The sequence below is a fragment of the Rosa rugosa genome, chromosome 5 (assembly GCF_958449725.1).
Source record: "Rosa rugosa chromosome 5, drRosRugo1.1, whole genome shotgun sequence".
Classification (NCBI taxonomy): Eukaryota; Viridiplantae; Streptophyta; class Magnoliopsida; order Rosales; family Rosaceae; genus Rosa; species Rosa rugosa.
In genome coordinates, this window is record NC_084824.1 from 7,677,729 (window position 1) to 7,690,795 (window position 13,067).

The 13,067-nt window shown below is 37.7% G+C and overlaps 2 protein-coding genes across 2 annotated transcripts; one reads left to right on the forward strand and one right to left on the reverse strand.

Moving 5' to 3' along the window:
* Positions 1-19: 19 nt before the first annotated feature.
* Positions 20-2,365, reverse strand: LOC133709469 (ACD11 homolog protein). The gene is made up of 4 exons (XM_062135230.1): positions 1,928-2,365; positions 1,144-1,316; positions 898-1,043; positions 20-414 (listed from the first exon to the last, which is right to left on the reverse strand). The coding sequence occupies exons 1-4, from the start codon at positions 2,177-2,179 to the stop codon at positions 308-310; spliced, it is 678 nt and encodes a 225-aa protein (XP_061991214.1). The 5' UTR covers positions 2,180-2,365; the 3' UTR covers positions 20-307.
* Positions 2,366-5,032: 2,667 nt separating this feature from the next.
* LOC133709387 (COP9 signalosome complex subunit 2-like) lies at positions 5,033-9,279 on the forward strand. Its single transcript, XM_062135114.1, has 12 exons — positions 5,033-5,177; positions 5,313-5,405; positions 5,521-5,599; positions 5,910-6,150; positions 6,321-6,395; positions 6,484-6,618; positions 7,170-7,357; positions 8,061-8,129; positions 8,206-8,296; positions 8,423-8,557; positions 8,687-8,799; positions 8,882-9,279. Exons 1-12 carry the CDS (start codon positions 5,168-5,170, stop codon positions 8,970-8,972), a joined length of 1,320 nt encoding a protein of 439 aa, XP_061991098.1. The 5' UTR covers positions 5,033-5,167; the 3' UTR covers positions 8,973-9,279.
* The last annotated feature ends 3,788 nt before the right edge of the window (positions 9,280-13,067 follow it).

The window sequence follows — 13,067 nt, forward strand, 5'->3', positions numbered from 1 at the left end:
TCTGGCAAAACTAACAAAATTTCTGAAACTGCAGTCTAAAGAATAACCCCCTATTAAATCGTATAATTGGCACAATAACAACATTTATGTACAGATCTTTTTTTGTTCTTGAGAATGTAACATCGCTTGGCAACAGCCAGAACAAAAATGCTATACCTACTATATGGAAGTACTCCTTAAGAACTAGAGGGAGCTGCACAGATCTCTTAAACTGTTAGCACCAGTGTCTTATCAGCAAGATGCAGGACAGGCTTCTGTGTGGCAGAGACATCCACCATATACAATATCTACTAGATCAAAATTCAAGTCACCAGTCCAAAACGATATCTCTAGAAAGGTACAGCTTATCAATGTACTGGATAACTGGAAGCGAGGCACGGATGTACTGTTTCATTTTAATCTTTGCAGATTCATCTGCAACAAGGTCAATGATCACCAACAATTAGCATTAAAAATTAAATTGAACTGTAACAAGTTGGATGATAACCAACAATTAGCATGCAACATTGAATGAGATGCATCATATAAGCTAACTTGGTCTGCCTATGAGCTATAAAAAGATTCAGCCAGGAAAAACTGCTGCAGTTGAGGTTTAAACTCAGGCATCTCACAGTTATTTAAGAGATGGTTTGGTGGAATATTGTCTACATCCACAGGAAACCTATTAATGCCTCTTCTTCACTAGATCAGGAAAAAGTATGATAGACCGAAACCAGTCAAATCTATCGAGTAAAGCAAAATATTGCAGGCTCTTGACAGAGACAAATAATCCTAATATGATTAGTAATCCTCGGGGAAACTAGGCTTCTCGAGAATAAGTGTTATGACATAGTTATTTGCTGTAGAATTAGTAAATCTGAAATGCCAAGTTCCAACCAGAATTTTTTTAATACTTACGGGTTTCTTTGAGACTCATCAGAAGTTGATCCCTTGACGGAAGAGCATACATACCAGCAGCAACTGCTGTCCTGACTGCCCAAGTGTGGTATGGCGCACAAACTTGGGCATAAGCTGTTGAAGCTGCCTCCCTTAAAGAGTTGTCACTGAAAGTGAAAAGGACATAAAACAAATTAGAAAAACAGCATAATGATAATCTGATGGAGAACATGCAGTTATATATTAAGATTAGAAGGGAGAACATACTCTGTCGCCAAAAAGTTTTCAAATATAGCTCTGATGAGGTCAAGACCCTGCCTAACTCGGCGTAAGTTGCGTGAACGGCTGCCTGGTGATTTAACAGTGTCATTTGCAACATCAAAATCAAGTATGTGCACTAAAGTATCGTAAGTCTTTGATGCTTGCAAGAGATTATCAACCTGAATGAAACAAGAAGAGTGTGAGATCCAGGAAGGCAAATGAATTGAGTGAAGAGCTCATCAAGAATGATACTATGAATCATGTAAGAGATTATAAAAAAATAAAAATAAAAACTTCAGAAGGCAAACTGGTTCAAAAAGGGCAACTAGTCATTAAGCAAATAACAAAGGAATTCAGATTAAGTGCATAATGATTGATTGACAAGAACTCAAAGAACTGCAAAATTACTTATGACAGGTTTTGCATAGAAAACTAACTTATTACTATTACTCAGCAACAAACAAGTGCGATGATTGATGGACAATATCAAATGCGATGAAGAGCATCAATCATACATCAGCAACAAACAAAATGTACTATTCTCCCGAGATTACATTTATCTTGGGAACTTCAAACAAACAATATCAACAAAAAAAAACACAATTCAGGTATAAAAGAAAAAGTAATCTGAGATCAATTTGGGGGTATATCCTAGGGTTTGTAAATTGCAACATCAACATTATATGTAGAATTAGCATCTCCATCCCAAACAATTAATTGATTTCAACTTAATATCATTCGAAACATGGACAAATTGAGCAATTGAAAGTTTGAAAATTGTGAATGAAACCTTTGAGACGTACTCCATCTCGGCGAACTTGAAAGCGAGGCCGAGGCAACTGAAGAGAATAGAGACGAGAGAGCAAGCCTGGCAGAACGTATCCAAATGCAGATCACCTTCTTCTTCTTGGGAATCCAGAATCTTGGCGAGTTTCTCAAAGGCCTCGACTATGGCGGACAGAGGCGTCGGTGACGTGGCGTCGTCTATCGACATCTCTGCCATACCGTCAATGGCTGCCCTGTATTTCAACCCTAGAATCATATATTCACAATCTGCTGCTCTGTAAATTTGAGGAGGAAAAAAAAAATATGGACCGAAAGAAAAATTGAAGAAGACGGAAAGGGCTAAAGGGTTGTGAACGTAAGGCTATGGGTTTGAAGGTCTCGCTAAGAATGCGGTCTGCCTACGGAAGAAGGTGAACCGCTTTTTGCAGGTCAACACAACGACTTGGAGTTTGTTTCTTGTACTCCAAGGTTTTCTGAGTTTCCTTTTAGTTCATGGTGATTTTTGGGCCTTGCTATATACGGCCCATTTATGTTGATGTGCAATATAAATAACAAAATTCGGGTAGTGAAATCCATACTCCCCATTACCTTTTTTAGTAACTTAATTTTTTTTTTTTAATAGAATTTGATATCATTAGATCAACAGCAAAGGAAAAGTTGTAGTCAGGGCCGACCCTGAGGGCTGCCGCAGCCGTCTCAGGCCACGGTTCCCGGGGGCCTCGGGTAATTTAATTATGCATATATGTTATTTTTAGTATATATATACTATGTGCGTTTATATTAGTGCTTTGCGCTAGCGGAAGTGACATTATTCCCTATTCCCACCAACCAAGGTTCGAATGCTGCTCCTGTTTTGGTTCTTTCTGTTTAATTTTTCAATTAGTTTTTTGTTCGGTGACTAATTTTTCAATTAGTTAAGTCATGCCTTGGGCCCAGTTCGTATCTTGCTTCTCCCTTTCAAGTATATTTTTTTTTTTTTGGTATTTCATAAATTTATGTAGGAATAAATATACGTATACTTATTTCAAAAAAATATATATATACATATACTTTTATTTTGTTATTAATTTTATATTTACTTTTATTCTTTCCTTTTTTTTTTTTGAAAAATATATTTACTTTTATTCAAAATACATGATTTTGTACTATTATTTGGTGCAAAAAAATAAAAATACACACACGCATATATAAATCTAGTAGGCCACATTTTAATTCTTCGCCTCAGGCCGTTAGAATCTCAGGACTAGCCCTGATTGTAGTCTATCAAAACTTACATAAGAAATCTGGTAAGAAAATCCGGAACCTACCTAAGCTAAAGCAAACCATTAAAGATCACTGGAGCGCTCACATTTAAGCAAGTCTATACAAGAATGAAAAAACGTCGCCTCCTACGGAAAAAAAATCATTCAACTAGCCCTCATTTGTCAATCACACAATCGCGGTACAAGCAAGAAATTAGAAACGTCATAGAAGACTCACAGAAGGTTATCGAACCTTACACAGGCTCAATACCCAAAGACATTAGGCCCCAGATTGCCTTGACATGAGCTCAACCCCGTAGGCCCAAGCCCAAATCAAGTCTTGCCTATCAGGAAGGCTCCCTTGCCTCATCAACCCAAAGTTGAACTCAAGCCCAAACCCAAGCAAATAGAGGAGGAGCCTCATTGCACTGCTGCTCCTTTGCCTCTGCCTGCCGTCATGTCCTCCGGCAGTAGATCTTTCCACCACAGCATCAGATTGAGTAGGAACAGCCTAGTCTCGGCTGCAGCAATCCTCAACCACGCCTCGCCGGAACACGAATGAAGCCCACTGGCATAAAAACCAGTTCTTTCTCCGAAATTCAGCAAAACAACCCGCAAATATTCCTCCTCGCTCTAGATCTGACAAATCAACCCAAGCCATAAACCTTTCCTTGACAGCAAAGTCTTCTTCCTCATTCACTTATGACAAATGAATCCCAACTGCACCATCGCTAGGCACGACGACAGAGTCGAAGTGCACCGCCGCTGCTATACTCAGAAACCCTAGGTTTCTTGCATTGAGATATTTAAAGGAGTGTGGATTGCAAACTAAGGAGTGAGAATTCCACTTTTCCAAAATTATGAGCAAAAGATGAAATAAAATAGTGTGACAATCCATGTCATGCTTTTTGTACCCTAAAATGATAAAATCATTCATCTATTTACCAATAATTTGCATGATATGTTACAATATAATAAATATACACTTTACTCTTTGATCAAAAGTTTAAAATTGTTACGCAACTTTAAAATAGTTGATCTTAAATTTAAATTTTGATTCAAAGATGTTGGAGTCAACTAAAAGTAAGTTTACTGATAATTTGCATAAAATGTTCAATACATAAACCTTTTTTTGCAACACACAACAATGAAATAGGAGCTCTATATCTCCATTTCAGTAGCCTTCCCCCAAAAGCTCATAAATTTGCTCTTGCATTTCAATTTGCATTGCAATCTTGATTGTACATTCTATTGGTGAAGATTTGAAGATCATTCTCCTCTGTTTCAGACTGGAAACTTGTATGTTGATATCAGAATTTTCTGTAAACATGACTCTTTGTAAAGAATTTAATTATTGCAGCGAACATGCAAACTGAATGTCCAATTTGAGTTTCAATGTAATGATACATTAATTTTTTTCATTACTAATTTAGGTATAATAAAAAATTGGGGGCAAATACTCTTACATTGATGTAAAAAGTTGTGCACAACACATTATTATGTTTTTAAGGTTGTTTCACCATGTATGCTTTACGGTTAATAGAATGCTTGTTTGAATCTTGTAATGTCATGAGCTAAATTTCCAAGCTCACCTTAAATTTCACAAATCCAAGCAATTTCTCTCTACGAAAAACAAAAGCAACTCTCCTTGTCTTCTCCAAGTTTGGAGTGGGAAGAAGTCGAAAAATCTGCATAAACCAGTCATCACCAAACTGAGCCGGGCCTAAGCGATTTCATTTCTGTCTGGGCTTCCAGATTTTGGGCCTTTTATTAGGCTTTTGTATTTCTCTGGCAGGAGATCTGGTTCTCTTGGGCCCTTCTATGCTGGGCTTGGAGCCTACTACTTTACTACATTTTCATCACCATAGAAAAAAAAAAAAAAAAAAACCATTCTCTTCCTTTCTTCTCTCTCTGCGCTTCTTCTCTACGCTTGTTCTGCTTTCAGTGGCCTCCGAAATCCAAACGCGAAAACTCCGACTTCCTTCTTCGCCTTTGAGGCAGCCATGGGTTCCGGTATCTTTCGAATATTCACAATTTTTTTTTCTTTTTTTTTTCTTTCCACAATTAGGGTTCCTGACCAGTTAATTTCGATGGAAAATCAGTGAATGCAGCAGCATCATGTTTACGTTGCCTTGGTTTTGTGTGCAGATGCTGATATGGAGGATTACGGATTCGAGTACTCGGACGAAGAGCCTGAGGAGCAGGACGTTGATATTGAGAACCAGTATTACAACTCCAAAGGTATTATTATTATTCGTTTTGGAGCTTTCGATTTTTCATCTAAATTCTTAGCCTTTCTTTTAGTTAGTTAGGGTTTCAAATTTGTTACTTATTTTTTTGTGTGATTATCTCTCAGGTTTGGTTGAGACTGATCCAGAAGGAGCGCTTTCAGGATTTGAAGAAGTAATTCGCATGGAGCCTGACAAGGCTGAGTGGTGAGTTATACTTTTTCTGCAAAAATTAAATGAAAGCCTTAATATTTAGGGTGTTCTATTTCGATTTGTTTAGAGGATTTGGGGGTTGATAAAGTGTGTACAATGATATAACAAGCCCAATTGTTAAATGGAGTTAGAGCTTAGAGAGGGGAAAATGCCGCGGCAGTTATATTGAGTGCTTGAGTTAGGAGGAAAGAAACAGACATCTCCTTATATTGTTCACACGAGAAACTGTCAAAATGTTGGAAATCTAGGAGGTCAATTCATTTGTTGGTTTATCTGTAATTTTTAATTTTTTTTTTCTTTCCAGGGGATTTAAATCTTTGAAGCAAACTGTGAAGATCTATTACCGTCTCAGGAGGTATAAAGAGATGATGGATTCATACAGGGAGATGTTGACATATATCAAATCAGCTGTAACACGGAATTACAGCGAAAAATGTATAAATAACATTATGGATTTTGTGTCCGGGTCAGCTAGTCAGAACTCTGGTCTCCTGCAAGATTTTTATCAGACCACTCTAAAGGCCCTTGAAGAGGCAAAGAATGAGGTCTGAATAAAATCCTTTACTTTTGCAATATGGTTTTCTTTCTATTTGAATTCATCAGTAAGTGATTAGGGTCTGGTTCAAGAGTTTTGTTGAGTAGGGCTTATCTTTCTTTATGTATTAAGTGATTTTCCTGCAATAAGTCACATGCCATATTCTGACTTCTTGTGCAGAGGCTTTGGTTCAAGACAAATCTTAAGCTTTGCAAAATTTGGTTTGATATGAGTGAATATGGGCGAATGAGTAAGGTATCTATTTATCTTTATTACCTCTTGGCATCATATTATGCATATTGTGATCTTCATAGGCTGGGAATAACCTTTGTTGCACTATTAGATTTTGAAGGAACTCCACAAATCTTGTCAAAAAGAAGATGGTACTGATGATCAAAAGAAAGGAAGTCAACTTTTGGAGGTTTATGCAATTGAGATTCAAATGTACACTGAGACTAAAAATAACAAAAAGCTAAAGGTAAGAATCTTTGTTATATGCTTAATACCTTTATGTTTCTCTGTGATCGATGAACTGTATCTCTATCTCGGTTTTTTGTGTGACGTGTTGGATTCATTTGGTCAAAGCAGAAAAGTATGATTTTAAATACTGGGCTGGCTTATTTATTTGGAAATAATCTGTTCTTCATCTTGTTCGATGGTTATCCAAATGAGTCATAGTAGCTATGCTGTGGGAATGTTGGATTTTTCTAAATTTGTATATATATATATATATATATATATATATATATATATATATATATAAAAGAACCTGTTAATAGTTTGTTGTGTTGTGACAATATAATGTATTTTTGGTAGGTACTATCACAGAGGCACTTAGTGGTTGTTTGTTGTGAGAATTTAATGGATCTTCATAGTTTGTGTTCTATATTTCAAAAATGCCCAACAAGTCCCCTAACTTTGTCTTTGTAGTAATGTTTCATCACTAAAATACATTGCAAAATTTCGTTACTTTGTGTGTTTCTGTTTACCTTTGTGCCCAAGTAGCATCTGACTCTACATTGAATGCAGCAATTATACCAAAAAGCTCTTGCAATCAAGTCAGCAATACCTCATCCTAGGATCATGGGAATAATTCGTGAGTGTGGGGGTAAGATGCATATGACAGAGCGTCAGTGGGCAGAGGCCGCCACTGATTTTTTTGAAGCTTTCAAGAACTATGATGAAGCAGGGAACCAGAGGCGTATACAATGCTTGAAGTATGTTCTCTGCTGCCAATTATTTTTCATTCGATCCAGTATATTTATAAATGACACTCTACTATCTATCTCTCTCTCTCTCTCTCTATATATATATATCCAATTGTTTTTAGTCCTTAAATTGGTGGTGAGTCTACTCCTTGTTTTGTCATTTGTAAGGAGCAAGTTATTTTGGTTGTTGGGTTGATAACATTATCCCACCTTTAACTATGAAGCCATACTATAAGTACGCATAAGGTTGGAAGTCATACTATATGTAAAATACATCATTTAATACATGAAAGTAATGAAGATGCTTTCACATGATACACTGGAAGACCATAAGGATTAAGTGCCCACATATTTTGGATATAAGACAGTTAATCTTATTTTACCATAGGGGCTTTTGTGTGAGTGGTTACTAATTTTAGTAGCAAATTTCTTGATAGGTCAGATAGGTGTTTGGTATTGATGCAAACTTAAGTGTCAATTTTGTTAAGATTATTGAAATTGAGGGCTACTGCAACTTGACAAAGCATCTAACTGTTAGTTCCATGATGAAACTTAGTTTGGATGATGTCTTGGGGTCACCTCTCAGCTAAGTAAATTGGGCTAGGCTATATATACAATACATGTAATTTCTGGATATAATTCTTTATAAATTTAAGGACGTGCCTTATATCTTGTATTAATTTCTCCATCTTCAATTTTCATGGCCCTGCAGATATTTAGTTCTGGCTAATATGCTGATGCAGTCTGAGGTTAATCCATTTGATGGTCAAGAAGCAAAGCCGTAAGTTTTGAAAAAGACACAATTTCTATGATGTGGCTCTTTTTTATTCACTGGTCTGAGTATTTCTGTTCTACAGGTATAAAAATGATCCTGAGATCTTGGCAATGACAAATCTGGTAGCAGCATATCAACGAAATGAGATATTGGAGTTCGAAAAAATTCTGAAGGTGTAGTTATTGTACCTAATATGGTATTATGTGGGATGTTAATTTGTCCTCTGCGTGTGTGCTAAATTTTGCTCTTTCTTTTTGCCTTGCTTCCCTCAATAGAGTTTCTCTTTTTATTTTCTTCAGAGTAATAGGAAGACAATTATGGATGATCCATTCATTCGAAACTATATTGAAGATCTGTTGAAGAATATTAGAACACAAGTGCTGCTTAAACTAATCAAGCCGTACACACGAATCCGAATTCCCTTCATATCAAAGGTGAACCCTAGTTTTTATCTTTTGTTGTTGTAGATAATGCATTGTTATGCTTATTTAGTTATTAATTCTTTAAAAACATTTGGAATTGTAGCCATTATCCCTCAGAAACTAAGCTTTTTTGATGTTCAGGAACTTAATGTCCCTGAGAAAGATGTTGAGCAGCTCTTGGTTTCACTAATTTTAGATAACAAAATCGATGGACATATTGATCAGGTGAACCAGCTCATGGAGCGCGGTGACAGGTATGTTTTTACTTGATTTGTGATTTTATTTTTTGTGTTTTACTTTAAATGATTGCCACTGATTCATTGGCAAATACTGCAGGTCGAAGGGAAGGAAGAAGTATGCTGCCGTAGATAAATGGAACACACAGCTGAAGTCTCTTTCTCAAACTATTGGTAACCGAGTATATTGAGAAGTTGAGAACGATTGTGCTTCTGACCTCATTCTGTATGGTGCCAGTTTTTTGTTGTTATGTCATGGCTTGAGTTGAGTTCCAACTTTACCCATTTGAGGTAAAAATGCTTGATGGTGAATGTGATTATGAGCTTTAAGTTTAGATTTTTGCTCATAAGAATTTCTCTGTGATAGTGTAGATGTCGCTACTCATCTGTGATAGCATTTGTGCTAAAACAATTCTAATACCAAGTTTTGGAGAGAGCAAATTCAAATAATGTCATATTCAAGCATTACAGAAATGCTTGATTCGATTCAAAATAGAAGTGTCATGGTGATTGTGGGCTTGCTCTTTGTAGTGCGTATAACCTGCATTGTCCAACTAAGAGGCCCAATGATGATAACAACTTGTTATAGGCCCAATAACGTACGCCTAGCAATATGAAGCAAAAGCAAGTCATGTGATCCAAAACAATGAAGATATGAACGTTACATGAAACAAATAGCGTGACTGTCTAACTTGTGTATTCATGCTCTGAACTGTAACGGGAGTAGCTGCATGATATGTTGCAATATATACAACTTTCAATTTCAATGCCTCGTTGGAAATTGGAAATTTAGAATTGTCAGGCTTTTGGTCAAATATAATAATATATGGTTTTTAATTATTTCCCGATTCAAATATTTGAATTTAGCTTAAGATATTGGGGTCAATTAAATATATCCTTTGTTGGCAATAAGAATCCAGTTGGATTTCCTCTGTCATTTTTGTTTAGATTAATACTTTATGAAGCTCTTTAAAATAAATTTCATAACATTGTTATTGTTGTGAAAATACGACATAACTCAAATAATAATTGGATTGCATTCAAACTAAGCACTAACAGACACAAAGGTGTTCCTTGGGCAGCGAACCAGGCAGCCGTGTTTTCTCTCTAACCGCATCTAGGGTTTAGGGTTTTCTCGCGTCTGCAGCTTTCATTCAAACATCAATGGCAATTGATGCAATGGCCGCACGTCTCGCTGCCTCTCTTGCTCTGGCGGAGGGGAAGAGGCCTGTGGATTTGCGTCCATCCAAAGGACTGCGACAACATGAGGCTTTCATGGTGGGGAAGCTTCTCACAGCGCGGGACTATACGCGCCGCTCGTTTCTGGGGATGTTCCGATCTGCATGGAGGGTGAATGGCACTCTCCGGGTGGAGGAAACTGGAGAAGATGACCGTGTGTTGTTCTCTTTTTCAGATCCGGCCGATAGAGGTAGGGTTTGGAAGGGAGGGCCATGGGAGTTCAATAAAGCTCCGATTGCACTTGCAGAATACGATGGCATCGGACGGATCTCGGAGGTGCCATTGAGGACGTCGTCGTACTGGATGACGTTATTGGGGGTTCCTCCGGCCTTTTGATCTGAAAGAATTATGAGGCTTATTGGTAGCACCGTGGGCGAGTTCAAAGAGTTTGATAGAACAGCTTTCGGACAACGGACTCTGCGTATACGGGTGGAGATCGAGTATGCGAAACCTATATTGTTCAAACAGAGGTTCTGGGTTGAAGATGATGTCCAGTTTCTGGTCAAGTTCAAATATGACAAGATTTTTGGACGGTATGGTTTTGTTACCCACGTTGGCCTCCCATGCTCCGGCCCGGAACTGGAGGAGGATGAAGAGGAGGTTGCGGGAGTAGTGGCACAACCATCTGCCCTAGCGATCCTTCGTGAAGAACCTGGGACCAGCTCCAATGTATCTAGGGTTTTGGCTCCTAGCCCGACTCTAATCTTCAGAGCAACAATACCTAGCACTGTTCCAGCGTTCTGTCTCCCTCCAGAAGTTGCTGCCCGGCGAGCAAAGAGACAGGTACAGATTAGGGAGCTAACAGAACCACGACAACAGGTCGAGTCTTGATGGAATTCCTGCAAGTATACAGGGTGGATGTAGTATAGTAATGGAAGAAAAGGGGTTGTCGTTCCCACGAGGATATTAGGTCAATTCACAATATGAAAATCTACGTTAATTAAACGAAAAAAAACACAAAACAATAAGCACAAATCGACTAAGACACACAATGACTCAAACTAAGACTTATGATTTTCACGGTTTTGAAAGAGTTTATGATAATGGGAAAATAACTTGAAAATAAAAACTTAAAAAGTGAATCTAAATAAATTGAAAAGAGTTTATAATGATTAAAAGTAAGAATATGATGATGATGAGCCTAGGGTGTCGGAATCAACCACAAGCAATCTTATCTACGTTTTGAACCAACCAATGGATTCTTTCGTTTCTCCAGATGATAATTCCCGTATCTAAGTCCTTCTCAGGTACTCTAGACCATAGTTTTCCTTAAGTGCATGATTCTCTCCCTCTCGGGTAAAGGTCGTATATCCTAACTATGCAGTTTATCCTTCTCAGGTATAAATTTAACATGCAGGACTCATTACGTTTTAGAAAACAAGGAAATCAAGCAAATCATTATTCTTTCTCAAGTAATAATGTAATTTACAATTCTTAATCACATGAAGCTAATATGAATTATATTGCAGCTATGCCTCAAATTCATCTTCTGATAACTAGATGCAAAGCCCTAAAGGTCGCGAATCAATAGAACTTTAACATAAGCACAATTCAAGCAGAGATTAAGAATTCATCTAAAAAGAAACTAATAATCCATCAATTGAATATCAAAACATGTAAACAATCATGCTAGGGCCTCATCCTAGCCCTAGAAAAGAGTTTTAGCTACTCATGTTCAAAGAAAACATAATAGAAAATCTTAAAAACATAAAAGAACTTGTTGAATGGAGATGGAAGGTGAACACGTGATGGCAGCAGCCTTCTTTGGTGAAAATCTGATGGTGAATGGTGAATCCTCTATCTTGACACATTCTCCTTTTATAAGGTGCAACTTTTCCTTCTTGCTTTAGGCCTCTGGAACTCCTTAATAACTTAGCACAAAAGAAAGGTGATGTGGCACCCTAAAATTCCAAGGAAACATATGTTGGGCTCTCAAATGGTCCATAATGCTAGATCAATCTTCTCAGAATTTTGCTAAGTCATTCAGGCCTTGAAAACTCGAGCTCTTGGAAACACGTCGCAGATCCGCGTATCGACTGAACTGCCTGTACTTAAACGGCCATATCTCTCTCTAGGAATATCGAAATCACGAACCGTAAAATTCTCCAGAAACTAGACATTCAGGGATTTCCGTGCATATAAGGCTCGTCTTCTGGTTATCTCTGGATCAGTACAGTTTAATCCTCAAAGTTAGCCATTCTGCAGAGGCTGCTTCAGTTTTTAGGATTGCAAAGCACCTTCAATCCTTTTCCTCTCTTTTTCCTTCTTTTTCTCATCCTTGCTCTTCATACCTATAAACACACTAAACTAAGTAAATAGACTATAAACAAGGAGAACTAAACATAAATATCAAGATTAAGAGGTACAACAATATAGGAAAATATGAGCACATCAAGTCTGTCCTTGGTCAACGCCGGGATAGAGATGGTGATGAGGTACTTATCTCTCCCAAGAAAATGAAATTGAGTTTGGCTATTGGCAAAAAGAATCTGGATGCAGTAACTATGGGACTGTTGGAAGGGCCGTCCAAGCAGGTTGAACAACTGAAAAGAAAGAGAGGCCGGCCTCTAGGAAGTGTGAATAAATTGCCGTATGGCATGGCGGGAAAAGGGAAAAATACTAAAAATGAGGGTGACTCGGCAAAGAAGATTCCAAACAAGAGCATGAAGACCAACCTGATGCCGAGGTTGTTAGCTGCTGAAGGGATTGAAGCTGGTACTCTCTCCAACCCTAAGGGGAAGGAGATTGTGCTGTCTTAAATCTTATGGTGCCTAGACATTCTAGATGCAAGTCTTTTCAAGCGGGAAATTTCTCTATGAGCTTTTCTAAGATGTTTCTAGTCTTTGTTTGTACCACAATTGAGTGTTGGCAGATTAGGCTAGTTGATTGAGTTTTCCTTAGGAAGCGAGTTTTTCTTGCTTAGCTAGGCTTGCTCTCCAGCGAGCGTCCTTTTAGACTTTAATGAGTTTAGTATAAACTTAGATAGGATATCTGGTGCATGTATCAGATTTCTTGTGTAAGTGTTTTGTTAGACTCTCGCCTGGTTA